The sequence below is a fragment of the Diaporthe amygdali genome (assembly GCF_026229845.1).
Source record: "Diaporthe amygdali strain CAA958 chromosome Unknown NODE_12_length_1037015_cov_66_201586, whole genome shotgun sequence".
Classification (NCBI taxonomy): domain Eukaryota; kingdom Fungi; phylum Ascomycota; class Sordariomycetes; order Diaporthales; family Diaporthaceae; genus Diaporthe; species Diaporthe amygdali.
The window spans coordinates 163,932-188,774 of record NW_026517032.1 but is presented as its reverse complement, the minus strand read 5'-3'; the positions used below and the strand labels follow the sequence as shown (position 1 = coordinate 188,774).

At 53.6% G+C, this 24,843-nt stretch overlaps 10 protein-coding genes across 10 annotated transcripts; 5 read left to right on the top strand and 5 right to left on the bottom strand.

Moving 5' to 3' along the window:
- Positions 1-225: 225 nt before the first annotated feature.
- On the bottom strand, positions 226-2,844 carry J7T55_001804 (benzoate 4-monooxygenase cytochrome p450; the record flags this gene model as incomplete). Its single annotated transcript, XM_053142706.1, has 8 exons — positions 226-363; positions 439-960; positions 1,015-1,388; positions 1,462-1,714; positions 1,810-2,084; positions 2,301-2,466; positions 2,614-2,687; positions 2,757-2,844. The coding sequence occupies 8 exons, from the start codon at positions 2,842-2,844 to the stop codon at positions 226-228; spliced, it is 1,890 nt and encodes a 629-aa protein (XP_052994258.1).
- A 153-nt stretch (positions 2,845-2,997) lies between these two features.
- Positions 2,998-4,436, top strand: J7T55_001803 (rrna processing protein; the record flags this gene model as incomplete). The annotated part of the gene is made up of 3 exons (XM_053142705.1): positions 2,998-3,057; positions 3,140-4,034; positions 4,114-4,436. 3 exons carry the CDS (start codon positions 2,998-3,000, stop codon positions 4,434-4,436), a joined length of 1,278 nt encoding a protein of 425 aa, XP_052994257.1.
- Positions 4,437-6,046: 1,610 nt separating this feature from the next.
- Positions 6,047-7,918, bottom strand: J7T55_001802 (MYND zinc finger; the record flags this gene model as incomplete). Its single annotated transcript, XM_053142704.1, has 1 exon — positions 6,047-7,918. The coding sequence occupies one exon, from the start codon at positions 7,916-7,918 to the stop codon at positions 6,047-6,049; it is 1,872 nt and encodes a 623-aa protein (XP_052994256.1).
- Positions 7,919-11,587: 3,669 nt separating this feature from the next.
- Positions 11,588-11,824, top strand: J7T55_001801 (uncharacterized protein; the record flags this gene model as incomplete). The annotated part of the gene is made up of 1 exon (XM_053142701.1): positions 11,588-11,824. One exon carries the CDS (start codon positions 11,588-11,590, stop codon positions 11,822-11,824), a length of 237 nt encoding a protein of 78 aa, XP_052994255.1.
- Positions 11,825-12,395: 571 nt separating this feature from the next.
- Positions 12,396-13,558, bottom strand: J7T55_001800 (uncharacterized protein; the record flags this gene model as incomplete). The annotated part of the gene is made up of 3 exons (XM_053142700.1): positions 12,396-13,094; positions 13,183-13,260; positions 13,499-13,558. 3 exons carry the CDS (start codon positions 13,556-13,558, stop codon positions 12,396-12,398), a joined length of 837 nt encoding a protein of 278 aa, XP_052994254.1.
- Positions 13,559-13,632: 74 nt separating this feature from the next.
- J7T55_001799 (mitochondrial ribosomal protein) lies at positions 13,633-14,148 on the top strand (the record flags this gene model as incomplete). The annotated part of the gene is made up of 1 exon (XM_053142699.1): positions 13,633-14,148. The coding sequence occupies one exon, from the start codon at positions 13,633-13,635 to the stop codon at positions 14,146-14,148; it is 516 nt and encodes a 171-aa protein (XP_052994253.1).
- A 412-nt stretch (positions 14,149-14,560) lies between these two features.
- On the bottom strand, positions 14,561-16,514 carry J7T55_001798 (vacuolar protein sorting-associated protein Vps5; the record flags this gene model as incomplete). Its single annotated transcript, XM_053142698.1, has 4 exons — positions 14,561-14,722; positions 14,782-15,384; positions 15,450-15,827; positions 15,909-16,514. The coding sequence occupies 4 exons, from the start codon at positions 16,512-16,514 to the stop codon at positions 14,561-14,563; spliced, it is 1,749 nt and encodes a 582-aa protein (XP_052994252.1).
- Positions 16,515-17,471: 957 nt separating this feature from the next.
- J7T55_001797 (WD repeat domain-containing protein) lies at positions 17,472-19,491 on the bottom strand (the record flags this gene model as incomplete). The annotated part of the gene is made up of 2 exons (XM_053142697.1): positions 17,472-18,624; positions 18,707-19,491. The coding sequence occupies 2 exons, from the start codon at positions 19,489-19,491 to the stop codon at positions 17,472-17,474; spliced, it is 1,938 nt and encodes a 645-aa protein (XP_052994251.1).
- Positions 19,492-20,778: 1,287 nt separating this feature from the next.
- J7T55_001796 (cyldehydrogenase family member 11) lies at positions 20,779-23,279 on the top strand (the record flags this gene model as incomplete). Its single annotated transcript, XM_053142696.1, has 7 exons — positions 20,779-20,971; positions 21,403-21,479; positions 21,661-21,690; positions 21,766-21,842; positions 21,899-22,325; positions 22,384-22,701; positions 22,770-23,279. The coding sequence occupies 7 exons, from the start codon at positions 20,779-20,781 to the stop codon at positions 23,277-23,279; spliced, it is 1,632 nt and encodes a 543-aa protein (XP_052994250.1).
- An 848-nt stretch (positions 23,280-24,127) lies between these two features.
- J7T55_001795 (spo12-like protein) lies at positions 24,128-24,614 on the top strand (the record flags this gene model as incomplete). Its single annotated transcript, XM_053142695.1, has 3 exons — positions 24,128-24,285; positions 24,352-24,441; positions 24,509-24,614. The coding sequence occupies 3 exons, from the start codon at positions 24,128-24,130 to the stop codon at positions 24,612-24,614; spliced, it is 354 nt and encodes a 117-aa protein (XP_052994249.1).
- Positions 24,615-24,843: the final 229 nt, after the last annotated feature.

The window sequence follows — 24,843 nt, the reverse complement described above, 5'->3', positions numbered from 1 at the left end:
GTCTCTGCCTCCGTATTCCTCTCTTATTTCCTTTCTTTCATTTCTCTCTCCCGTAATCTCTAATCTCAATGCGTTTCATGTATTTTCTGATAAAATGACCGCAGGAAGTAAAGGACAATTTGTAAAATTAGCCTGCAGTATGGCACCCTCGATATATAGGCCTCTTGAGGGACTGGAAACACATGAAGTTGTTGCCTTGAGTCACGCTTGTGGCTTTCGAGTCTCTCAGTTTTCGTCGCGATCTCGCGCCATCAGCTTATGTATATCATCTGCACGTCGTGATATTTTTACCCGTATATCGTCGGTAAAGACAAACCACCATAAGCGCACCGTCCAATCCGTGCTAAGGTCTTCGAGTTCAATCTGTGATTGCTCTTAGTATGGTGTAGTCCGTGTCATATAGTTCGTAAGAGAAGCAGGCTGTGGGGGTGTACTCACATCATACAAGCTGAACAACGTTGCCGTGACCTTGAACAACTCGCAAGTCGCCATGTACCTTCCTGTGCATATTCTGTTACCGCCTCCGAATGACAAGTCTGCTTCCTTCATAGTCTTCAGACGTGCCTCATACGCCACACTTGTCTCGTTATTTCCACGTAGCCACCTTTCTGGCCGGAAAGCCTCAACATCGTCGCCATAAATCTCCTTGTTTCGCGATATAACCCACTGGTTCATGCCAACAATCGTTCCCGGTGCTATCACACGTCCGTCACCGAGCGTCAGACCTGAAGTTGGGACAATGCGCTCCAATATGTTTCCAACTGGAGGATGTATGCGCAGGCCCTCTTTGATGACGGCGTCGAGGTACGGGAGGCTTCTGGTCTCAGCGAATGATGCCGGGAAAGAAATGGCTGCAGCATCAAGCTCGTCCCGGAGCTTGACCTTGGCCACCGGGTTTCTGAGGAGATGGTATATAATACCCTTTTGCACGATGGCTGTTGTGTCCGCTCCAGCGAGAATCTGAAATGTGTCAGCTGCCCTGCTCTAATGTGATGGATGTGTACAGCAGCTTACATTTAGTAGAAGATAACCCAGTACCTCATTATTGCTGATAATATCTGGGTTCTCTTCTTTAATCTTTAGGAATTCCCGCAGGAAATCTTGGCGACCTCCCTCTTTCTCCACGTCGTAGTTAGACAAGCGCTCTGTGAGCTGCTCGAAGCAGAACCCAGCGGCCCTCCCGAAATTGGGGAACTTTATGGGACTTCTTGTCGTCGCAAACCAAGGATTTTTGCCCATGAATTTGTCCAGTATGGGCATCTGGCCGACAATCCCAAAGTAATGCATGACGCTTTCAGCTGTCTGGATCAGTTGCATCTGATCACAGCCGCCTCTGAGGAAGCCAAAGTCCTTGCTAAATGTCAACTCACCCACGGCATCCCACGTGTCTGTGTATTTGTATAGGAGTCAGCGGTGGCTAAAACATGCAAGACTAGGTGAGGCTCGAATTGTTGTATTTACAGAAGCTGACCCAGTCGGCAATATCGCAAGTCTTGCCCGCATTTTTACCATCAATGAAGCGATTTTCGATCTGCCCACATAGCGATCTGATGGTTTTGTCCACCAAACCCTCCATAGAGAGCATGCTGTTCATTGAGTACAGTTTCTGGATCGGCCTCATGTATCTGCTATGAAAGGAGTTGCTCCGAGTGCCAAAGACATTCTGGATGACTTGACCATCTTGCACAGCGTCGTTGACAGTGTAGAAGTCACTCTATACCTTGATGTCAGTTTCGTTATGAAAAATGCAAGACAGGCTTTCAAGAAGCCCTATGAATGATCCCTGTCGTTTATTTTGAGGCGGCTAACCTTGAGATAATCACCACGAGTAGAGTACACGGTCTTAAGCAGCTTAGGGTCGCTCAGACTAACAACATTAGGTCCAATGCGGACAGCAGGACCCAGCTTCTCGTGAAGCCGCCGCTGAGTGCTGATCTGGGTGGCATTGTAGTGGTCGATGAGGCGCCACACATTGGTAAATTTGGCCAGAAGCGGGCCTGGGATATCCTTCAACGGTGACCTCAGATATGCCAACACATGGCTCAGGACGAGAAAGCCTAGACCAAAGCCAGCGATAAGAGTGACTGTGTATCCGTCGAGCATTTCTTGATCGTGTCAGGGCCGTGGTTTTAAGAAACAAAAAACAAAACACAATATGCCAAGGTTCACACTGTTGCCTGGACATATGAGAGCGAATGTTTCTCACACCAGTCCGAATGAGGAGAGAAGACGAAGGGCAGCCTTATATGGTTACTCTCTGAAGGTGGTTTGAAAGTTTCACAAATCATACCGCCGCATACTGTTGCCAGCCTTGACTCTATTCCCTGTCCCGTTCCCTGTCCCGTCTCCTGTCCCGTATACCCGTATTATGCCCAGACCAGCAAGGGTGGTCAGATCTGGCGCGAGGACCGGCTCAAGTAAGAAGGTGACAGCGGTGAGACACACGAGGCCATTTCGAATTGGCTCCTTGAGATGCGATCTGCAAATTATCCATGGTTTTGAAGCATGGGCTTTTGAAGCATGTGAGAGACGCAAGGTCCGCTGGCTGATTTCCGTGTGCACTTTCCGGGCAAGCCGATTTGAACCTTTGAAATGGACTTGCTATCAAAGGACGAGTGGAGTCATGATGACATTGCCGATATTTTCGTTCATGGTGGGTTCTGCTCTGTACTCCGAGGCAGCTGATGCTATATTCATATCTATCGGTATGAACTCACGTTTATGTGTACCTAGGTACCTAGCCCAAATATACGTACACTTGACCTTGGGCCTGAGTTTGGACCCGTTGTACCTGGACCCTGCACACTGGGCCACCAAGGTCTCAGCGGGCGCCCGGGCAGGCATCCTGATAAGCCCGATAAGATCGAGCCCGACCAAAACTTTTTGGGTGGGTCCGGTTCGTTTTGCGACTTGCAAGCACTGCACGCAGTAAATTTAGTTGCAAGTCGCCTCTGTGTTTTCTCTATACTCTTCAATTGACTGCCATATATCGCAGACATGGCGCCACGCAGCAAGCTCAAGATTGCCCTGGCAGCAGAGAAGGGTTTGACAGACAAGGTCAGTGGCTCTACTTCCTCCAGAACCTTTGCGACAAAACGACGTCGCGCCAGAACTGACTGCTGATTTCCACGGCTTGCAGAAAGTCAAACAACTGAAGGATAAGAAGAAGCACAAGGCGGTCATCAAAGACAAACGCAAGAAGGGCCTGATCCCAGAGGAGGAGGAGCAAGATTGGGAAGACGAGGACGACTCCGAGGGCGAGGATGGCGAGGGTCTTCTGGATATAGAGGCCGAGGAGTCCGACGAAGATGAGGACGACGACGAGTCCGTGTACGAGGAGGCGAATGCTGCAGCAATTCTCAACGAGAGCGACACCGATTCCGAGTCAGAAGTCGACATGGAGGAGAAAATAGAGCGTAAACCAAAATCTATCCTCAAAAAGACTGAGAATCGACGGAAACAACGCCTGGCCGAGGCCCAAGAAAACGACGACGAAGCAGAAGAGGAGTCTGATATCGCACTTTCTGATCTCGAGGATCTACCCGAGGAGGAGCGCGAGGACCTCTTTGTCAAGACCAAGCTCTCCATCAACAACCAGCCGGCCCTACTTGCCGCTGTAAAACGCATCTCCATACCCAAGGACTCCAGCACATCATTCACCACGCACCAGACACTCGTGTCCTCAGAGCCCACAGAGCCCAAGATCGAGGACATATCTGATGACCTGCAACGCGAGCTACAGCTATACGCACAGTCACTCGAGGCGGCCAAGAAAGCACGCGCTCTGCTAAGGGCAGAAGGGCTGCCATTCTCGCGGCCCAAGGACTACTTCGCCGAGATGGTCAAAGATGACGGACACATGGAGAAGGTCAAGGCCAAGCTGATCGAGGAGGCAACGGCTAAGAAGGCCTCTGCCGAGGCGAGAAAACTGCGCGACCTCAAGAAGTTCGGCAAGCAGGTGCAGGTTGCGAAGCTCCAAGAAAGGCATAAGGAGAAGCGGGAGACGCTGGAGAAGATCAAGGCATTGAAGAAGAGTATGTGCATTCCGTTCCTGACAGAAATCTCGCCAGCAAAACAGGATCGCGTGACACTAACTTTTATTTCCAACCACAGAGCGCGCTGAGAATGGCGGTGAACTCGACACCAACGAGGCAGACCTCTTCGACGTCGGCGTCGACAACGAGCTCAACAAGCCGGGCAAGCGTGGCCGGTCTGACCAAGGTAGCAGGACACCCAACCACAAGCGGGCCAAGAAGGACGCCAAGTTTGGGTTCGGCGGCAAGAAGAAATATGCCAAGTCTGGCACCGCCGAGAGCTCTGGCGACGTGAGCGGGTTCAGCGCCAAGGGGATGAAGGGCAAGGGCGGCCCCAAGAAGATCATGAAGACGGCACGCTTAGGCAAGGCTAAGAGGAAGACCGTGGCTGGGCGGCGGTGATGAGCGCATAGCTGGGCGGTGACATGGTTTTGGTTGCGGCGTAATGTGAAGTACATGGGCGGCGCTGGGAAGAAGTAGTCAAAAAAGGACCAAAGCACAAGATACCATGCAGTGCACAGAGATTTGGGAGAAGGATACCAGGTCTCTTCCCAATCCGACTCAGATGTGCAAGCCGAAGCAAATGACTTCCATACCACGGCGAACCGTCGCCGACAAGGACTCAATGCGGGCGTTTTATGATAAGAGTATCTCCGGATATCAACTTCTTCAGAGCCATCAAGCCGGATTTGGGGAGGAGCAGGTCCACGATGACTTTATTCGACCAGTCTTCTCCTTCCTTTGTGCATACACGTGTTGAAATCTCCGGGTCGAAATGGAGCTCCGGATCGAGAAGACATCTATAAGAAAATCTTAATGGGTGCCATGACAATTTAATTACTACTTGGATAGACAGTCATGAGCGTATTCCGACCTCCTTTTCGTCTGTCAGCCATTTCCCATCCAGCTCTCTATGACTATGCTGTCTCAACCGTTCTTCGACTTATTTGTCTTGGAGTATAAGCAAGGACGAGGCTTACGGCTCAGTCGAAAAGCTTTCCGAAAGAGTTAAAATTCAAGTCATGGTATTTGATTCGAAAGTGCAGCAACGGCTTAGTTCAAATAGTCCTCGTTTCATTCATCTTTGACACGAGGTCGATAGTCTCTTACTTCCCTTCACGTCCACCCAGGTATCATTTCGTCTCCTACTTTGAAATCACCCGCTCCCTATGCAAAAAGGAAGAGAAAAGAAAACATGTCGTGTGAAGCATCGCAGTGGCGAGACTTTCCTTCCCTGTTTTTGTCCTTGATCATCATGATGCAAGCAGCAGACTCAAAAAACAAAAGAAACAAAAACCACAGTGAGTGGTCATTATATGAGACGGCAAAACTGAGAAGCCATTATTGAGAGCAACCAAAGAGCGCCGTTGACGGATCATGCATGTATCGTGGATTCCCGGGAACTATTCCCCGTGATGTGAACTCCCCTCCCATTTAAAACCTTCACCTTGCCCCGCATCCACCGTTGCGTTTCCACGCCTTTAATCTGGTCAAGGAGCGAGGGCTAGTCGTCTGCCCTTGATGGAATTGAGGGAACGGTGTGGTCTGCAAAGCCGTGACAAACTGCAGGGAGTTCCCATCTGAGCCTGGCCATGTCTTCGAACCTCCAGCGACCACATCACATCTGATAGATGAGCACAGGTATGAGAATCGAACAAGTTGTCTTTTAAAAAACCGAAGTGGATTGTTTTGCAACCATCCGTTATCCCTGCCGAGATAGGGACAGTGGGAGAGAGGGAGTGTGCGTTTGAGGAGTAGACGGGGCGTAGAGGTATCCGATTAAGCCAAAATTTTGGTGCCTTCCACCAGCGAGAACCAAACCCTTCAGACCATTCCAAAAGTATCACAACGTTAACAGACGCCTCCAAATATGCGTGCTTCGCAATGCTATTGGGCCGCAAAAGGACCGAGTAGGTGATGCTTCAAGGCAAAGTAGACATTATGTCCAGGTGGCTGCGTGACTGCATTGAATCCACCGATGATGAAAAACCAGATGCTGAAGAGGGTATCATTCATTGTGTCGCAGCGACACACCAGTGACGGTGGAAAGCCCATGCGCTCTTTTGACACTCCTTGCTGCAGTACTTTGTTCGCCGGCATCGCCGACATTTGGCAAACTGACGGGTATATTCTTCCCATTTCCCGCATTGATAATAAGCGCATTGGCGGATACCGCCCCGAGTGTCGTCTTTCCGGCAAAGGTTCCTCATAACGACCCCGGCCCAGTACTGCATGTCTGTACTGTGGTAGCGGACCGTGAACTTTTCAACCAACGGGAAAATGTTCAGGTCGTTGGGCAGAAGGTATTCCTCCTCAAACTCTTCTTCGTCATCGGACAATTCCATCGGCAGGTCATCATTCTCCACAGCTGTGATTTCCTTTCCAATCTTCAACCGCGGCACCAGATGGCTCTTCTGGAAGTAAGTTCGGAGGTTGCAGTATTTAGAAACGTAGGCAAGGAGCTGTAGAGACATGAGCACATCCTCCTCCCGAGGCATGGCGGCCATCATTTGCGGATTCGGGTTCATTTGACGGCCGAGAAGATAGTGCGGGACGCTGGCGGTTGGCATTGTTGGCTGTGGAGGGCTGACCATTGTAGGCCTGTTCGGAGACAAGCCAAGTGTTGGCCCAGGAGTGGGGGTGGTAGTGGTGTTCAGTATACTCCCATCCATTGGGGTCCGATGTGTGATGTTGAAAGTCCCATCTTGCTGATTATCTGATCCATTGGGTGGCGTGAGATCGATTGAGGTTTCGGCGAGTATGCTGTCTTCACCCTCCATGCTGATATCTTGAATACCGACTTCCTGTATGTCAGCAGTTCCTGACATTTCGGCGTCGGGTGAGTCATCCGATTGCATGCTGTCGCCATTGAGATCGTCCGAATCAGCAGTAGAGTTCTGGTGGCGTATGGATGGACGGCGACGAGACCTCGATGCTTGTGCCAGGCCCGAAGCAGGACGAACGGTGGGGGACCTCATTTGAGGCGGCGGAAGAGGAGTTGTTGGCGAGGTCGGTTGTGAAGACAAAGAGTGAAGACCAAACGGCATCATTGAGGCTAGCCGATCAACATCACGAACCGGTCGGATAAAGGTATCGTTATCCGCATTGGTCATCGTCGAGGCAAGTGGCTGGAGGGGTTGGCGAGATGCATTGGTGGCGTGTTGCCGCGGATCTTGCGTCCTGTTGTGATGATGGTGATGACGGTGAGTGTGGAATGGGGGCCGCTCCGGAGGAGTTGTGACGGGATATTGTGAGATGGTGGGTGTGATGTCGGCTTGCGGTTGCTCAGCTGGGGCTGATGGGCCGCCGCCTGCAGAGAAGGATACTGAGGTAATGTCGATACTGGGAGGAGGTGCCTGTCGTCGGAAAGCTCTGTGGTCCACGTCTAGGCGCCCTGACCGGTTGGAAAAGCTGCCAGACTTGGAGACTCCGCTGTGGTCATGCCTGGATCGGCTCGGGTGATCCTGCAACCGCTTTTTCTTTTCTTCTTTTTCTCTTAATTTCTCTGTGACCTTGATATAATTGTCGAGGATTGTGGCGATGACGGGGACCATGTCGGCCTCGACGACCCTGGTGCGGACGGCTTCGGTGCCTCTAACTCCTATGTTGACGACACATTGAAAAGCCAAGTTCCACTTCCACATGTCCATCATGTCCTTACTCCTGCCCTGCTTCAGGATACATATTAGGCGCTCGATGCCTCCGTCGACGGTGAGGATGTCCCGGATGCGAGCAGAGGACGTCGTGAGGTATGCGAGGTGGTTCAAAGAATTGATCAAAGGTAACGTGGATGTACAATCGAGGGCTCGTCTGTCGTACAGGGCGGTGGTGATGCCCACCGACGCCTTATTGACGTTCGGGATGCTGAAGTTGACTTCCCTCATGATGGGCTGTCAAGATCAAGGTGATCTTTCGAAGTGGTGATGAGAACCAGGGTGGCAAAGCTGGCGGACGGGTGATGTTGAGGATTATACAGATTCGAAACTCCAACCCCTGAATTTGGTGTTGCGGTCGGGCGCGTTTGAGGGTTATTTATTCTGGGTTTATGCAATGAGCTCGGCGGCTGGAGAAAAGTGGCAGCAGCAGATGACGCAAAAAAAACAGCAGGACGGTCGTTCGTAATGCTCGTGCTTTAATCGAAGTAATTTGGCTGGCCGGGATGCAAGGTCGGGGGGACGTGATGAGCTGCAAATCCGAGAAATTGCCTCGAGGGTGATACGGAGTGGTCGAGGGCCGGGTCGGGGCTGAGGGATTCGGACGGCTCGATGGAATTGTGTTGGGAAAGGAGCGAGTGGGTGACCGGCCGAGATCAGGTAGGGATGAGAGATGGCTTGGAGGAAACAAAAAACGAAGTGGAAATGGAAATCAGTCGAGGATTTGTGTCGAGACTGTTGGCGGTGTGGTATCAGGTTTCAGTTGAGGGTTGGACTGGGATGGGTGAGGAGAGAAGGAGTGACCGTAATCTGTAGGGCGACTCGAAACGGGTTATCCGTGGTGGTGGCTAATGCCGCCTTCGCCTCGCCCACTGTCCCGTCTCACTCTCTGCAGAGGTCGGTCTGCCTGTCTCTGCTCTCTCTCTCCTGGTCCTAGGCAATTTGCAGCCGTTGACGCATTCGGCCTGGTGTTGGATTTGGGGCTCGACGATGAGATGACAGAAGGAGGATCAAGGTAGGTGGGCAAGGGGGATGGGGTATGGACGGAGAAATGAAGAAAAGAACGATCACGGAGCAATCCACACCCTTTGAGAAGAGCTGGGTACGGAACCTAGGTGTATGTGCGAGCCCAAGCCTAGACTGACAAGGAGGGAGTGGCAGTGGCAGCAAGGAGGAGAAATCAACAGCGACGGAAGGGAAGAGAGGGTGGGGAACCTGGGAAGACACGGCCCAGCCCAGGACCCAGGACCCGAGCGATGCTTGTTGCACCGGTGGTTGCAGGCAGGCGGGCAGGCAGACGTGCAGACAGGCAGGGGGTACGCACTGGGGGCAGTGACAGGCGGCTGGATTCGCCATGCGAGCAAGCCAGCGAGATTGGAGAGGATTGGGCACTCCACGCAGACACAGCAGTCTACAGGCCGTCAGGACTGCACCTGGGCCCCTTGGGTGTTAGGCAGACTGGGCAGGGTGTCTAGGCATGTGGCAGGGTAGGCTGATTGGGCACCTGTGAACTGGACCCTCCAAGATCCGGATGTCTTATACCACACCTTTAGGGTAATCTTTAATTTCTTGGTCAATCACAGAGATATTGCTATTACTGACGCCCAGCATTCGCAGAGATGGGCAGAATACACAGCAAGCATACTGGTTGACCACCGACACGGTCGAAGACGTTTCCTAGATATCCAGACACTGGATAAAACATCTGTTTGTGCAGGCACATAGATCTATCGACCTACAGTAGGTAGTGTGCGTGCATCAAATGGCCCGCCACCGCATTATTCATCATGCCATGTGCTGAGGTGAGGTAGTCTCCCCACCGACATCGCATGGCGCGCCTGCATGTAATTATAGCCTGTCGTCAATCTTGATGATGGCATGTCTGGTCAACAAGTCATGGACACCTGCTTTCCCTTCAATCTCCTGTACACTGGATCGGTACGCTGCTAGTGCTGTGGGGCTCAAAGCCTCAAACGGATCCTCGTCGCCGGGAGGTCACTGACACATAACACCGCAGAACGTGGCTGGACGAGTGATCAATGGCAGCTGTCCCTGGGACGTCCTCGAGTGCAAGTGCTCCATTCTTGGGACGGGGATATCCTCTCTCCTCTGTTGTCGGCTCCGAGCGGGCTGTAGTATACCTGCAGTGTTGTAATTGCCGGCTGGGACAAAGAATTTGGCCTCGGCGGCAGCATCACGGGGCGGGTCCAGAATCCAGCCCCCAATGCCTACGGGAACCAGACCTCGAAGCCTTTTTGTTCCCGACTGCTTGCCTGCTTGCCAGCTTGCTTCCCCTCCCACCTCAAAACAAATACTTGACTACCTTGCTACCCTGGCTCGCTGGCCACTCGCCACCCCCAATCCAGCGAGGTGTGACGCTGTTCGCCGGCAGCATCTGCATGCAAGGAGCCTCGGACGCATGCCAAGTATCAGCACCACTACTCTGCTAATAATGCCCTGCAGTGTCGCCCCGAATTCAATTCATGCCGCCTTTCACCCGCGATGCCCGCTTGGGTCTTCTTTCTTTGGAATGTCTGGAAGTGCGCCACTGGACACTACCTGGGTACCTGACTCAATTTGAGGCAGACTGGCCAGACTGGCAGACACTTGAGTGAGCAGAAACGGCTGGTAGGCGGCATGACGGTGCCAGGTGCCCGGAGATCAGCAGCTCCCACATGACTGCTTACAGGAGCATCGAATATGGCCGTGGACCGCCAGCCTACCCAGCCGGCCAGCCTGTGTGCACCAGCCCGGCACGCACAAGCCAGGTGCCCAGACCAAACGATCGTCGCCAGGCTAGTTCGGCTGGGTTTTCCCATGCGATACCGACCACAGGCGAAAGAGGGATACTCAGCAGAGCCAGAGTATATGCAGCACACAATGGTGGGAGGGAGGGGGTGGGATCAACTTCCCGCCACATCGAGCCTCTCCGTTCTTGGCCTGGGCCCGGCTCGCCAATCAGCTCAGCTCCGGGGGTGTGCCTCGATACAGAGCCCGACCTCGTGCATTAGTCCAGAAGGGCCCTCACGAGACGAGCTCCATGGAGGGAAGAGCCATTCGGGCAAGTGGCTTGCCCTCGACAGAGCTCCCACCCGCGTCAGCACACAGCATCGAGTAGCAAACAATGTGGTCGGTCGACAAGGTGTGCTGGCCGCATCTTAGCAAACACACCTTCGGCCAAGATGGATGGCATCACTGCGTGCACGCCAGCTATTGAAACGGCACCGGCGGCCGGCGACACCTGTATTATATCGATTGCGGTAACGCCCCATGCCTTCCCGGCCACTTCGCGGCTGAGCAAAGGGCTTTCTTCTAAAGCTTCTAGAGCAAAGCTGGAAGCGTAGAAGCCTTCCACGTTACCACTAGCTCAGATACCGGCGCTGGGCGCTGGTGCATTGAGACATGGCGGCGATGTGGCGGCGATGTGGCGCGTCTGCTTGCCTAAATTAAGAAGGAAAAACTCCCACACAACAACTTCGCGTCGATCTGCTATCTCACGGGCCTTGTTGTCTGACGCGTCTATTTTCGTTGCCAATTTTATGTGCCAGCGACATACCACCTTTCAAAATCTGGTTGACCGTTGTTGGAAAATCGGGATTCTTCTTGAATCGAACGGCTCTTCCTGTCCCCAATCGGCCTCGTTCACGGTGATTGGGCCCTGCCCGTCAGGCGGCTTCGCGTGGCGTTAGGACGGCGCTTATATTGGTTTAGTCTTTCGGGGCCATGCCGTAGCTCACTTTCAGGCGGTTCCAGTCGAGGCGGTTCTCGTGCCAATAATGGGTGCGCCTGTTCACTGTTCTTCGGCCTCCTCGGGCATCGAGATAATAATCACGGCTCGTCCGTTACTCTTCTTCATTCTGCTACTAAGCTCCAGAAGTCCTGAGCAAGCCAGAGTCGCGAATGCCTGCGCCCTCATTCACCCGCATTTTAACCGTGAACGGCACTTCGATCCTGTACCGGGCTGTCCAATTCGTCCCAAGTCGTTTCAGCGACGGCCGGGACCAAGCTCAAGTGTCCTTGTCCCGTCTATCGCTGCACCAACAAGGGACGGCCCCAGACCCAGAAGCACCGCTCAAGATTCAGTACCATAGCGGCGGGCTCACCCACCGAGCCTTTGGTATGCCAAGCCTGACATAGGCGCATCTAAGCGAGTTTCTTAGTATTCATGGCAAAGCCTGTGATGAAACGAGGCTCGTCTCGATAGGAGGGGGGCAGACTATCTGAGCTCACGCACGTCCTCCTTTGATATCCATTGTAAGAGAGAAATTGCCACTGCCAGTAGAGATAGGTCGCAATTCGTCGATACTGTCACGCTCGGCAGAGCTTCCTCTCACCTTGTTGGACATCGTGCTTGCAATTGAGTTCCTCGTGACACTGAATGCTTGGATACTGCATGTTTCAGCCTTCTTTTGGTCCAGCCACTTTTGCTTTGTAGTAAGTGGACTTCATTTGCCTGACAAAAAGCAACTCCATGGTCAAGGGCTGGTGATTGTCCATAATCAGACAGGGTTCGTTGTATTCCAACCACTCCTGGGCGGGTTTGTATAGTTTGTTTTGAGAATTTGTGTCTACTCTAACAGCGTTCTCGCTGGAGGCTGACGGCATGTTCAGCCCAATGCCTAGAGTCTGATGTATTGCAGGGCCAGGGACCAAGTTCCTCGAGCCCGGACACTATGCCTTTGTGGATGCTGCCTACCACAGTGAGACTCTAGTCCTCGACCAAAGACATCGTAGACCCAAGCTGTCTATACAGTCTATCAGCATAAGCCAGTCCAAATGGCCCTGGCTCTGACTTTCCGCCTTCGCCCTCAATGATGTCGACAATTTCTGCCAACACTATGACGTGATCCCTCACCCTCACCAGTCCCCTGGCCGGCTCGTCGCCTAGAAGATTGCAACGCAGGGCAAATAGTACACCGGGGCCCTTCAACAAAGGCGCCGCCCCGTCTCCCGACGACTCTGCCGCAACAACCTCACATCCGCACTCATCCTTGAGTTTGTCTGCCTCAAACACACCCAGATCGTCGGCATTGCCTTTCCGGAACCACTCGGCCACCCTGGCACCAGCTACATCCCCGCTGAGGATATGGATGTTGAACTGGCGGCTCCGCGACACTGCGTCAAGGGTGCGGCTTGGGGTCGCAATATTGAACGTGACGAGGGGCGTTGGGTGTAGCGAGAGGGATGTAAAGGAGGACATAGTCATGCCCCTGGGCACAGGAGTAGGCGAGTCCGAGGTGGCACCGGCAGAGGTGCACACCACAACTGAGTTCGCGAGGAGGCGCATGACGGAGCGGAATTGTTCGGGGAGGGACAAGGCGTCAAAGGCGGCGTCATGGTGTGGGCGCGGGTGAACCGAGGGCGGTTGTGGAGTTGTGATCTTCCATGCTTCTTTTCGAGAGCTGGACTGGGAGAGTAGCCTCTGTTGAGTATCTGAAATGTAGACATCAGTTAGAATGAGCCGATGGCCTTAGGACAATGGTGTGAATCCGTACGTAGAGTGCCAGCGAGCCCCCGGCGCAGAGGCCGTGACCACGGCGAAGTGTCAGAGCCGCATCGCGACAGAGCCAGAACTGGTGGATGGTTCGCGCATCTGCCCAATTGGCGCAAAATGCACGCTCTCCTCATTTCAGCCCATTCAGGTATCACCGAATGAGGTCCTTTGCATTCGCGATTCCCAGTAAATAATTGTGAGAGAAGGGAGACGTCGTCCCCGAGGAAAAGAAAAAAGGTAGACCACACGCCGGAAGCTCCGTCAGGGGAGCTACGATAAGCGAGCGATAAGCCACCGTCGAAATTTCCACCGTTCACCACGACAAACCGCGAACCACGGCCAACAACAGCCAGAACGAGGACAATCAAATCAACCATATCCTTCGAATTCGCAGATTTCAAGGACCTCAGAATACGACAGTTCTTACGATTGACGTCAAATCACAGCCGGAATGGCCAAACTCCCCACCGCTCTCCTCTCGAGGAGCCTACCATCATCCGCGTCCGCTCTCTTATCCAGCACATCAAGACCGACAACGTCAAGGATAGCAAGGCAAACAACACAGCAAGTCCGCCACGCCACCGAGGTGGTCCGGCCCAAGCGCCCCTACACATTCACGCAGATCGTCCAGCTGAGCGACGGGTCGACCTACACCACGCGGTCCACGTCCCCCACGCCAGTCCACAGGTCCACCAAGGACACGCGGAACCACCTGACGTGGCAGCCGTCCGAGTCATCGCTCAAGAACATCGAGCTCGACGAGGCCGGCAAGCTGGCGAGCTTCAGAGAGCGCTTCGGCTCCGCCTATGACCTGGCGGACGAGACGGAGGGCGCGGATGGGAAGGACGATGCCGCGCCTGTGGACAGCTTTGCCGACCTGATGGCTACGTACGTGAGGGACGACCCGAACCTGAAGGGTGGCCAGGTTGCTTCAAATCGTGTGGCGAAGAAGGGCAAGAAGAAATAAAGAGGTGGCGTCCTGCGGGCAAGCTTTGTTCTGGTCGCGGACAGTTGAGGCGCCCGATCCGACGAGGCACTGATCATGTTCTGGCATGCAGGACACCGGTCACTTTAGAAGCATATGTGGCGGTAATCGCATCGAATTGGCAGCTAGGGATGACGGAGAGGCGATGCGCCGCAATGTTCTATGTACATTACTTCTAGGAGACATTACCTGTACACCAGGCCCAACCACATCATGGCCCCTTTCCCCGGAAGTTTTCTTCTTGCATCGCATGTGATCTTCTGGAAGTCGACGTCAAGATGAGCAGCGCTACAGTTTATGTGCCATGCCAAGTGAAGCTCATCCCCATTAAGCCATGACGACTGAGCCCATGATCACTGTAGCTATCATAGCGTCTTTGGGAATTCCGGACTTTCTAGTCAGAATCCTCATCGATGCGGGCCCGGGCTCGGTCGACCGCAGTGTCTCCAGTTGGTCTGTTACCGCCCGCTGGTTGGAACACAGGTGGCTTGTAGAAGACGCTCTCGTCATCTGCTGAGTCCAACTGCAGGAGGAACGTCTCCCACTTCTCGATGAGCTGTGAAGAATGTCAGTAACTTGCCGTGCCGGCCGAACGCGTGGTTGCAAGGTAATCACCTCCTTCTGTGCCTCAACTGAACTCTCCAAAAACGTCTCCACGCCGCTCTTGAAGTCCTCCACCTTCTCCCGCTCGAAGCGATCCAGCTCTTGTCTCAACAGCCGTCCCATATCCTCAAAAAGCAAATGCGCCTGGTGAACCTTCCTCTCGGAGTCCGCAACCTCGGCGCTGACCTGGTTCAGCCGGTCCTGCTGAGACTTGCCCTGTCGGAGGAGTTTGTCCTGATTAGCCTTGCGCTTCTGCATCTCTGACTCCGCAGCATGCCAAGCATAGAAGGCCTTCTGACGTTGTCCGAACGCTTGCTTGACACTTCCAATCAGTCGAATATACTCTTCAATGGTGATCCCAAAAGTGAGGACATCCTGTTGCGCCTGTCGGTCGTACACGTCGCGGATGGTGATCTGTAAGTCTGATAGGGCCTCCAAGGGGCCGGAAAGGGTCGGTGATAACTCAACGGTTGACAGCGCGTGCAGAGAAGCCGAGAAGTCGCCGGCTGCTTCTGCCATTGACTTGCGCTGAGCCACCATTGTATCCATGGCCTTGAGGAGGCCTTTGAGTTGGCTTTCGAGAGCGTCGAGATACACCCGACGATCATGGAACCACTGTAGAGAAGATTGTTAACATTTTGCCAGGAAAATCAATGCAGGGCAATAGATGTTAAACTTACGTCGTCTTGCTCCACGAACTTGCTACTTGAGCCACCTAGGCCGAGCGAGCTGAACATGCCCTTACTCTCCCCGAGATTTGGTTCCCGCCGCTCCTTGTGCTTGACGTCCACGTTAAAAGACTCGCTTTCCAGGAACAGCTTGAGATCCGCATCATGTTGCAATGTAGCATGCGCAGCAGTCTTGTTGAGCATCTTTTCGAGAGCCGCACGTCGTGCCTCAACAAAGTTGGTTTCAAATCGACCGACGGCCTGCTTCTCTGGGGGAGGCGGTACAACAATTCCCGGGTTATTCGCATGCAGAGTATTATAGAGCCATAGGAAGTCGCGGTATCTTCTCTTGACCTCGAACTCGGATTGCTTGTAGGCCTTGGATGTAGTCTATATCAACGACGCGGCATTAGCACCACTTCTTGCCGCGCAGCTGCCATTGGCAGGCTCGAGACAACGAATGAAACGTACCTTTGTCCGCACAGCATACACGATATGACTGCTAGTCAGATCGCCGACCTTGTGCGGATCCCCGACCGTGATGGTGAAGGTGGGCTTGGCCGCTTGCTCAACACTGACACTCGGCGGTCCGGCGCCTCTTCCTTGCACGGGCGTAGCGACCTGTACCGGAGGTGGTGCTCTTCCGCTTGAGCTTCCCAGCCTCTCATCTCCATCGTCGTCGTCGTCAACACGGTGTGGATCGGCCCTTCTCTGCTGTTGGTGTTGCTGCTGGCCTGGGGACATCATCGTGCGCACGGGTAGCGTCGATGACATGGCAGCGGGCGCAGGTGGCTCTTTCTGCGGAGGCATCGGCGGCTCGCCTTCGGTAGCAGATATCGCCGGCTCCGCGGCGCCGAGCGGCCCCAAGGGGTCATCTTCGACGGCTTGAAGCTTGGTCGGTTGCGCAACAAGGCGACGGGGTGTCAGACGAGAAGGCCTGGGGCCGGAACTAGTCGTGGCAGAAGGTGCTGCATCTGAAGCTGGCTTGGTGGTATCGCTGTCTCCGGCCGCCTGAGGTTCGGAGGGGGGTGCTTGGGCAGGGGCGTCGGCCCAGGGCGATTCTCCCAGGGGATCCATCGTCTGTTCTGTCTTCTGAGCTTGTGTGGATCAAGGAACGATTGTCGATCTGATTCCAGCCTGTGCAAACTGTTACACACCGCGCGGTTTGACAGTCACTTCTCCCGCAGAACAGGGTGGCGCCCAAAGTGTATGTACGTCGTGGTCCGTTGAACTGCATCTACAGTAGGCTACGAGCTACGCTGCTGCGCCCGCGCGGCTGGCGAAGCTTGGGCCATCCCTGACGTACCTGCCTGCCTGGGTGCCTAGCTACCGGGGTACGCTGCTTGCCCAAAACCACTTGGGCAGTGAGAGCAGCCATTTATTTACCCTGCCTAGCAATGGACGTTATGGACCATGAGAGTATCTGGTTTTTATATCCCTTCAACATCAATATACACAATATACCAAGCCAATTTCACCAAGCTGCAGTGATCGTTCGAGGCCCTAGTACTGTAGCGTTATCTACTGTATTTTTAGGCATCAGTGATTATGGCGGTATCCTCGATGAATTGAAGCCTGTTGCTTCGTGTATTATCACTATCTTTATCCCCCGTCGTGACATCGAGGTCTCCCAGGGAAATCAAAAGGCTGCCCCTACTCATCAACGGTTCATAGACCATCGACCACATATTCCATTGGCCACTGGAAAAGTGCTCAGGGAGGACAGGCCAATTCTTGGCTGCGATAGCGTCTGGAGGCTGAACCAATTTAATCACAATACCAACCACAGAATCCGGCTCTCCGCCTCCTTTTGTAGCGCGTCAAGCCTGTCGCGGTTCCCTAACGCCACAAAACATGGGTGCTATCCATACCAGAGCGACCAGAATACCAAGGCTCAAAAGTGGTATCAAATTTGATTTTTTTTGAAAGACTTCTCTGACCATTTGATGGCAAAGATTTGCAAACATTGCTACGCCGCAAGTCATGGGCGTCGCACAAGTGAAAGAAGAAGCCAGGAACGTCAAGCCGCCTCGTTCAACGCTCAGGCTCGTAGACGCCAGCCGCAGTAACTAGGTTCATGCGCGTGAACCGAACTTTCTTGACGGCGGTCTTCTTGGTCGGGAAAGCGCTGATTTGATCGGCCGTGATTTGCACATCCTTCCCCTTCTTCTTACCACTGCCAGAGCCCGAAACACCAGAGCTACCGGTCGCAGCACCACCAGCATTCGAAGCAGAAGCTGCGGCTGCAGGTGGCTGTTGAGGCTGTCCACCGACCGTAATGCTGCGATCACTGGGTCCCATGGAATCCCCCGTGCTAGTGTTGTTCTCCGGCTGCGTGGTTTGGCCCGGCGCACCGCCAATAGGCTTGCTACCATCAGCAGGCAAGTCCACGTCCCAAACACGAACAGTGTTGTCCACCCCGGCGGAGACAAGAACCTTGGACTCAACACTGAAGCTGAGGGAAGTGATGCCGCCCTTTCCATGACCCTTGCTCTTTTTGATGCAGACTCCCTTCTCGAGGTCCCACCAGAAGATGTTGCCATCAATATCAGAACTCGCGATGATCTTGCCATTAGGAGCGCATTCAATTGCGTTGATGAAATGATAGTGTCCGACCATGACTCTTACACAGTCTCCAGTGATGACGGACCACATGCGGATTGACTTGTCCGTCTCATCGGATGCTGAGAAGACGTATGTACCGTTCGGGTGCCACGCGATGGCGGAAATGCTGGTATCGTGGCCGACACAGGTCCTGACTGGTGTCGCGTGGTCCTGCATCCAGATACGAACAGTCTTGTCCCAACCACCGCTGACAAAGTAGTGGCCATGGGGACCCCACTGCACGTTGAAGACGGGACCGTCATGAGACTTGTATATACAGAGACAGGACCAGGTATCGAGGGACCACAGCCGGATATGACCGTCGGCTGAGCTTGACAGTAGCAACCGCGGCGCTTTTGGAGTGTCCTTGCTTTCGTGTGGCCAGGACACAGAGTCAGAAAACGAAAGCCCGTAGACAGGCGCAGAGTGGCCTATCAGCATGCGGTTGTTCGTCACAGATGAGTTGGCGTGGTCAAGCGCGGATTTGAGGTGGGCCCCATCCATGCTCCACACACGAATGTACGAGTCCATGGTGCCAACGGCGACAAGCTCTTGGTCGTTGGAGAATTCGATGCAGTTATAGCTACACCAAAGCGTTAGCCAAGCCTCGTTCGGCTTGCAGAGTGGAATTTACTTGCCTTCCGAGGGTGTTGTGAAACGTGTACATGCAGACAGACACGGCTGCACCAACGCCACCAGTCCTGCCTTCAATACGGAAACGGTCCCGGTGCTCCCTGATCTTCTCTATTTCACTCCACACGTCTCTGAATCGAGAAGCTGGTAGTGGAAGGTCGGCGCGAGCGGGTCCATCCATGCTCTCTTCCCGCTTGATCTTGTTGTCGAACTCCTCGAGGAGGGTAGATCTTCCATCGGCTGGCGGGTTGCGGCGATCCTCTTCCTCGATCTCAGCTCGAACCTCCTCTTGTAGTTCTGCTTCCATTGGCAAAGGACCGAGCTTCAGTGGCACGTCAGGGGCAACATTGGACCTGACACCGGTGAAAACACCTGGAATGCCCTCGAGAACATCGGCCTCATCCACACGGACGCTTGGTTGATTGTTGAAAATTGCAAAGAAACTCTTGGGGTTAGCCAGACCCCGGTCCACGGTCTTGATGGTGCAGTACCGTCCGAGCAATCGAATGACGGTCTGTCCACCATTGTCATACTCCTTCTCCAGATGACCCAACACCAACGCCTCGACCTTGTCGGTAACGGGAAGTTGGTACTTGGAGGTTTTGTAGAGCATCGTAGTCTCATTTTCTTGGATGTGCGCAGGCAGTGTAACCGTCGACAGCAACTTTAAATCGTCACCATGAACTGCTTTGAAGTCATCGCCAAAATCTGTGAGAAAGGACTTGGCCTCGGTCGGGTAACCGTTATCGACAAGCTCGAGGTAGCAGTGAATAAACACGGGCCACAGGAATTTGCTCAGCTCAAACTGCCAGCCCATTCGGTCAACATCGTTCAGTGCTGGTTGCAGATCAAGTCACTTGCCTTGTAGTAATCGAGATTGCTATCAACGAAGTTCTTCAGCAGGCTGAACGCCCTGGCGTACTTTTTGGCTCCCATCTCGTCAGTCGACTTGTGCTGCGGTCGACCGTCAGGTCCCAGATTGGACGACTCTTTCCTAAAGATTTCCTCAGTTCTCAGAAAGCCTCTCTTCAACAAATAATCTGTGACCTAGACAGGGACGTTTAGTCAGCATCGCCGTTTGTGAGTACGTCTCGAAGTGAAAGTGATGAGAAGATCTGTTTGAGGTGTGCGCCTCTTGAAAAGGGCACCTAGAAAGGTCCACAGCAGAATCGAAAGCAAGAGAGAGGATCGGAAGGAAAAACAAGGCAGGGTTTTAAAAACAAGCCTTCCCAGTTGGAGTCGTGAATTCACTTTGAAGATCCCGGGTTAAGCATCTTTCACCCGTTCGTTTGCAGAACGGCTGACCAAATCTGTCAACGAAATAGGAGCGAGAGCCTTGAGGGGCATGTCATGTAAGCGAGTGTGTAGGGCGCCGTCGTCTCATGAGGTAGTAACACCGCCTAGAGACTTGGGCACCACACGTTTGTCTGCTGTGCCCTTGGAAGGAGATTAACCAGCATCAAGGCTCGCGGAACGAGACGCGGTCGCCTTGCCAACCTCAGCGTCTTTCCACTCGCAGCCTCCTTGTCGCAAGGCTGATTGTGCTCTCCCTTTTTGAAATGACCCAATCCGCAATCACCTTTCCCAGGACCATCACTTCAAACTCGCCCAAGTCCTCACAGAAAGATAGAGGCTTTTAAAATCATCACACTCCCCTGCAGTTTGGCATCCAGCAGCGTACGAGACTACGTCTCATTCAATGGGTACTCTCAAGACATTGCGCAACATCACTTGAGCTATGACTGTGGAAGTATCGAGGTAAGATGGCCGTAGCTGTCCCGTAGGCCCGAGAGCGGCCTATAGAACATCTCGCCATCGGGTGAACGCCAGAGGGACACTTGACACGCGTGCCGCCAGGTCTCTTATTCCACTGGTGGCCACGCCTTGCATAACCACACGGTAGTTTCAGATAGCCCCGGGCTCAACCCTCAGAGTACCGACTCTCCATCCGAGAAGAATCCATGCCCGCGGGAGAATTATGAACAAAACCGGACGTCACGCAAGGAGCTCATGTGGGGTGGTAGAGACTGGAGTAACTGTATGGAAGCTGAGAGACTTACAATCTGGTTGAGGTTCTGCGTGGATTGGGGAGCAGGAGCAGACGATGATGACGACCCCTGAGCAACAGCAGAGCCTGCACCCGCTCCTCCATGATGAGCTTGCCCGCCATATCCTCCCCCAGCCTGTCCAGCACTACCAGAGCCGGGAGCACCTGGTGCAGACATCACGGGCTGTTCTCACAGCTAGAAGCCAGCTCCGGACCTTCCTTTCCTTCCCCAGCTGGTTCGAATCTGGACGTATGGGTGTTGCCCCGAAGTCTGCGATGCTTTGGGAGAAGACACTCCCGGGATTGAATGAGAACTCGTCCGTTGAAAACAATACGAGTAGCTGTTGAAACCACCTTCTCAGAACAATCAAATTACATATAGAACTTCCTCCAATTCAAGGGCAATCAACAGTTGATATAACAGCAGTAGAGGGGGTATCGGTGATGGGCTGGTGATGAGTTAGTCGATGCAGTGATAGATTGAGTGACAGACGTATGTGGGTGCACATTGAGGCTCTGCAGCGTCGAAGTCCTGTGCAGCCAGTCACCAAAGCAGGTGCCTGCCTCAAGCCAATGAGAGCAGCGTTTTCTCTGGGCCCAAGACCAGCGCGTGGTGGGCCCCAAACTCCCAGCTCCGGGGATGACTGATCCCTGTCCCATGCTCGAGCCATGCAACCTTAGAAGCCCCGCCAGCCGCCATCCCCCAGGCTATCCGTGGGCACTTCCCCGCTGTCGGCTTGCCCCCTACAGATCTTGGGGTGAGCCTCGGTCCAAACCTGGGGAGACAGGGAACCTCGGAAGGTCTATTACCCAACATCAAGCATGGTCCGACATTGCTCGTTCTTCTCCTCCACTTCTTTCGACTCCCATTCTCTAAACCCTCGATTGACTCTGGATCATATATAATACTTATCCAAGAGCTAACAATACTGTCATCAGACCATCATGTCGTCTAGAATTCCAGAGATTGTAAGTCTGCATATACAGGCCTGGATCAGATCCATGAGCCCCAAGTGCTATGGCTAAAGCTGCGATACGCCCTAGTGCAAGCATCGCGTGAGCGAGCAAGCAAAGAAGACATTGGACATTGTCGCCAAATTCGTTGAAGAGGAGTGCATCCCGTAAGTTGCCGTGCTCCATTCTGCGTCACAGGACCGCCATGACTGACCAGCGCCAGAGCTGATCCAGTCCTCGAGGCCCAGGTGGGCTCGGGGGATGCGAGATGGGACCACTATCCAACCATCATTGATGAGCTGAAGCAGAAGGCTCGTGCTCTTGGTCTTTGGAACATGTTCCTGCCCAAGGGACACTATAAAGAGTCTCCAGGTTTCACAAACCTTGAGTACGGCCTCATGGCTGAGTGGCTCGGCAAGTCCAAGTCCGCCTCAGAGGCAGTCAACTGTGCAGCCCCAGACACGGGCAACATGGAAGTATTAGCAAAGTACGGAAATGATGCGCAGAAGGCACAGTGGCTGAAGCCGCTGCTCGAGGGCGAGATCCGATCTGCCTTCCTCATGACTGAGCCCCAAGTAGCCTCCAGTGATGCTACTAACATTGAGCTTGATATCCGCAAGGAGGGCAATGAATATGTTTTGAACGGCCAGGTAAGGACCTTGTCTGGCACGCGAACGTGTACTGAATCTCGGCTGATCATCATTGCAGAAATGGTGGTCCAGTGGTGCAGGAGATACTAGGTGCAAGATCTACATCGTCATGGGCAAGTCCGATCCTCACAACAAGGACCCCTACCGGCAGCAGTCCGTAGTCCTTGTGCCAGCAGACACCAAGGGCGTCACCATCCATCGCATGTTGAATGTATATGGGTATGATGATGCGCCCCACGGTCATGGGCACATATCTTTCAAGGACGTCCGCGTGCCGGTGAGCAACCTCGTGCTGGGCGAAGGCCGCGGCTTCGAAATCATCCAGGGCAGACTCGGCCCTGGCCGTATTCACCATGCTATGCGGACTATTGGCTCAGTAAGTGCATTGATCTGCGGCCAGCATTCCCAGATGTGAGACAACAAGCTGATCTTTTTGACCATTAGGCGGAGAAAGCTCTTGAGTGGATGCTGATGCGCATCAATGATCCCACAAAGACTCCATTCAAGAAGCAGCTACGCGAGCACGGCGTGATCCTCGAATGGGTGGCCAAGTCCCGGCTCGAGATCGACGCCGCCCGCCTCGTTGTGCTGAACGCGGCCATCACCATGGACGACCACGGTCCGAAGGCGGCTTTGCGGGAAATTGCCGAGGCCAAGGTCCTCGTCCCGCAGATGGCCCTGACAGTGATCGACCGCGCGGTGCAGTCATTTGGCGGTGCCGGTGTCAGCCAGGACACACCGCTGGCATATATGTGGGCGGGCATCAGGACGCTGCGGCTGGCAGACGGTCCGGACGAGGTGCATCTGCAGCAGATGGGTAAGAATGAGAACAAGAGGGGCAAAGAAGTCACAGCCAAGATCGAGATGCAGAAGCGGAAGACAGAGGAGCTGTTGAAGAAGTACGGGTTGAAGCACGCGCAGCCGGGCCAGAACATCCAGAGATCCAAGTTGTAAATTTGTTGTATAGTGCAGGACGGTCCACAGAAAACCAAAATTGATCGAGATACATGCTCGCTAAGACCCGGACAAGTTGGCGTCTGGGTTGACCGGGCATAATCCTCTTGTGGACAGTCTTCCTGCAGGATAACCTGCCTATCACATAACAGTCCACGATGATAATCTCTCATGGGGTAACCGCCTGTAGGATATCCTCTTGTGAGGTGACCTCCCGTGAGATATCCTCACGCGTCCTGTGTGTAAGCCTCAAGGGTATGTTCTGTCGGACCTCATGTATCCGAATGAATGCATCTGTCTTGGCCCGCTTTGCATAGTTATTGGGATCCTTACGAGCTATAATTGAACATTCTGACTTTCGGCACAATTTCCCATGCAGATCACTCAGCCGTAAGTCTTGTCGTGTGGATGTTGCCGTGGCCGTTGACCCGTTGCAGTGCTGTCATAGTGGAGCTGATCACAGAGACAGGGGTCGGACGCTAGCACTTGCAGGGGTTAGCAGTGACTCTGTACGGGGAAGAGGCAAAAAAGTTGACGGTTGCCCTTGACGACGGTCCCTGAAAGTAAACAGCCCGACGCCTCCCGTCATTCCTGCCAATACCCTGCAGCGGATAGCTTTTAAAAACCCCAAGACCTTTGAGAAACAATCCACGGTCCCATTCACTAAACACAGACCCTTCACAATCCTAAAGCTCTCTTGTTCCGTTGTGCAATCGAAGACCCAAAAAAAAAAAGCCCACATCGATCCATCCACAGCTGCATCCACCCACACGCACCTACGAAACATACATCCCGAGCGTCCATTGTACAGAATAGGAATTGCTAGCGATACATCACCCGAGACGAAAATGTCTTCCACCACTGGCAACACCGGCGCGAACGTGCTGGGCGCAAAGGACGCCAACCTGCCCGTGGCTGCCGCTGCCCCTCTCACCGGCAAGGACTCATCAGTCAAGAGCATGGAGTACCACCGCCAGGTCTTGCAATCCAAGATGGAGGCGCAACAGTAGGTTTTTTTTGGCCCTGGAAAGCTACACATCCACTCAGACTCAATGCTCATACGCGATCACAGGTCCGGAACCACCTACGTCTCTCCTTCAGACGAGATCATGTCACCCTGCACAGCCAAGCTGAACGCCCTTCGCAACAAGCAAGTTGGCAAGTACGTATTTCCGACCAAGGCTAGGAGTGAAGTAGAGGATGTTTGCTAATCTTCCTCTTCAACACAGGGTCAAGCCCAAGTCTCTCTTCGCCCAAGCATCGTCTAAGAGGTTGCGAGGCAACGAGGGTATCTTTGGCTCCAAGGCCGATTCCCCGTCATCCAACAACGCATAGAGTCCAACTGTGGTTTCTCATGCGATTTATTCTACCACAATATTTCTCCTTTGTCAAATACAGATTGGGCTCTTTCGGTCCTCAAGAGGTTGGGTTTTCCGGCACTGATGCCCTTTGCTTGCGGTGCCCGAGATGCCAGGGCTCTCGCTCGGCCTTGTTCACATAATAGGTGATGGATGGGCTCTTGTTTAGGGTTGGCTGGATCGGTGGTACCAAGGTTTCCAGGGCT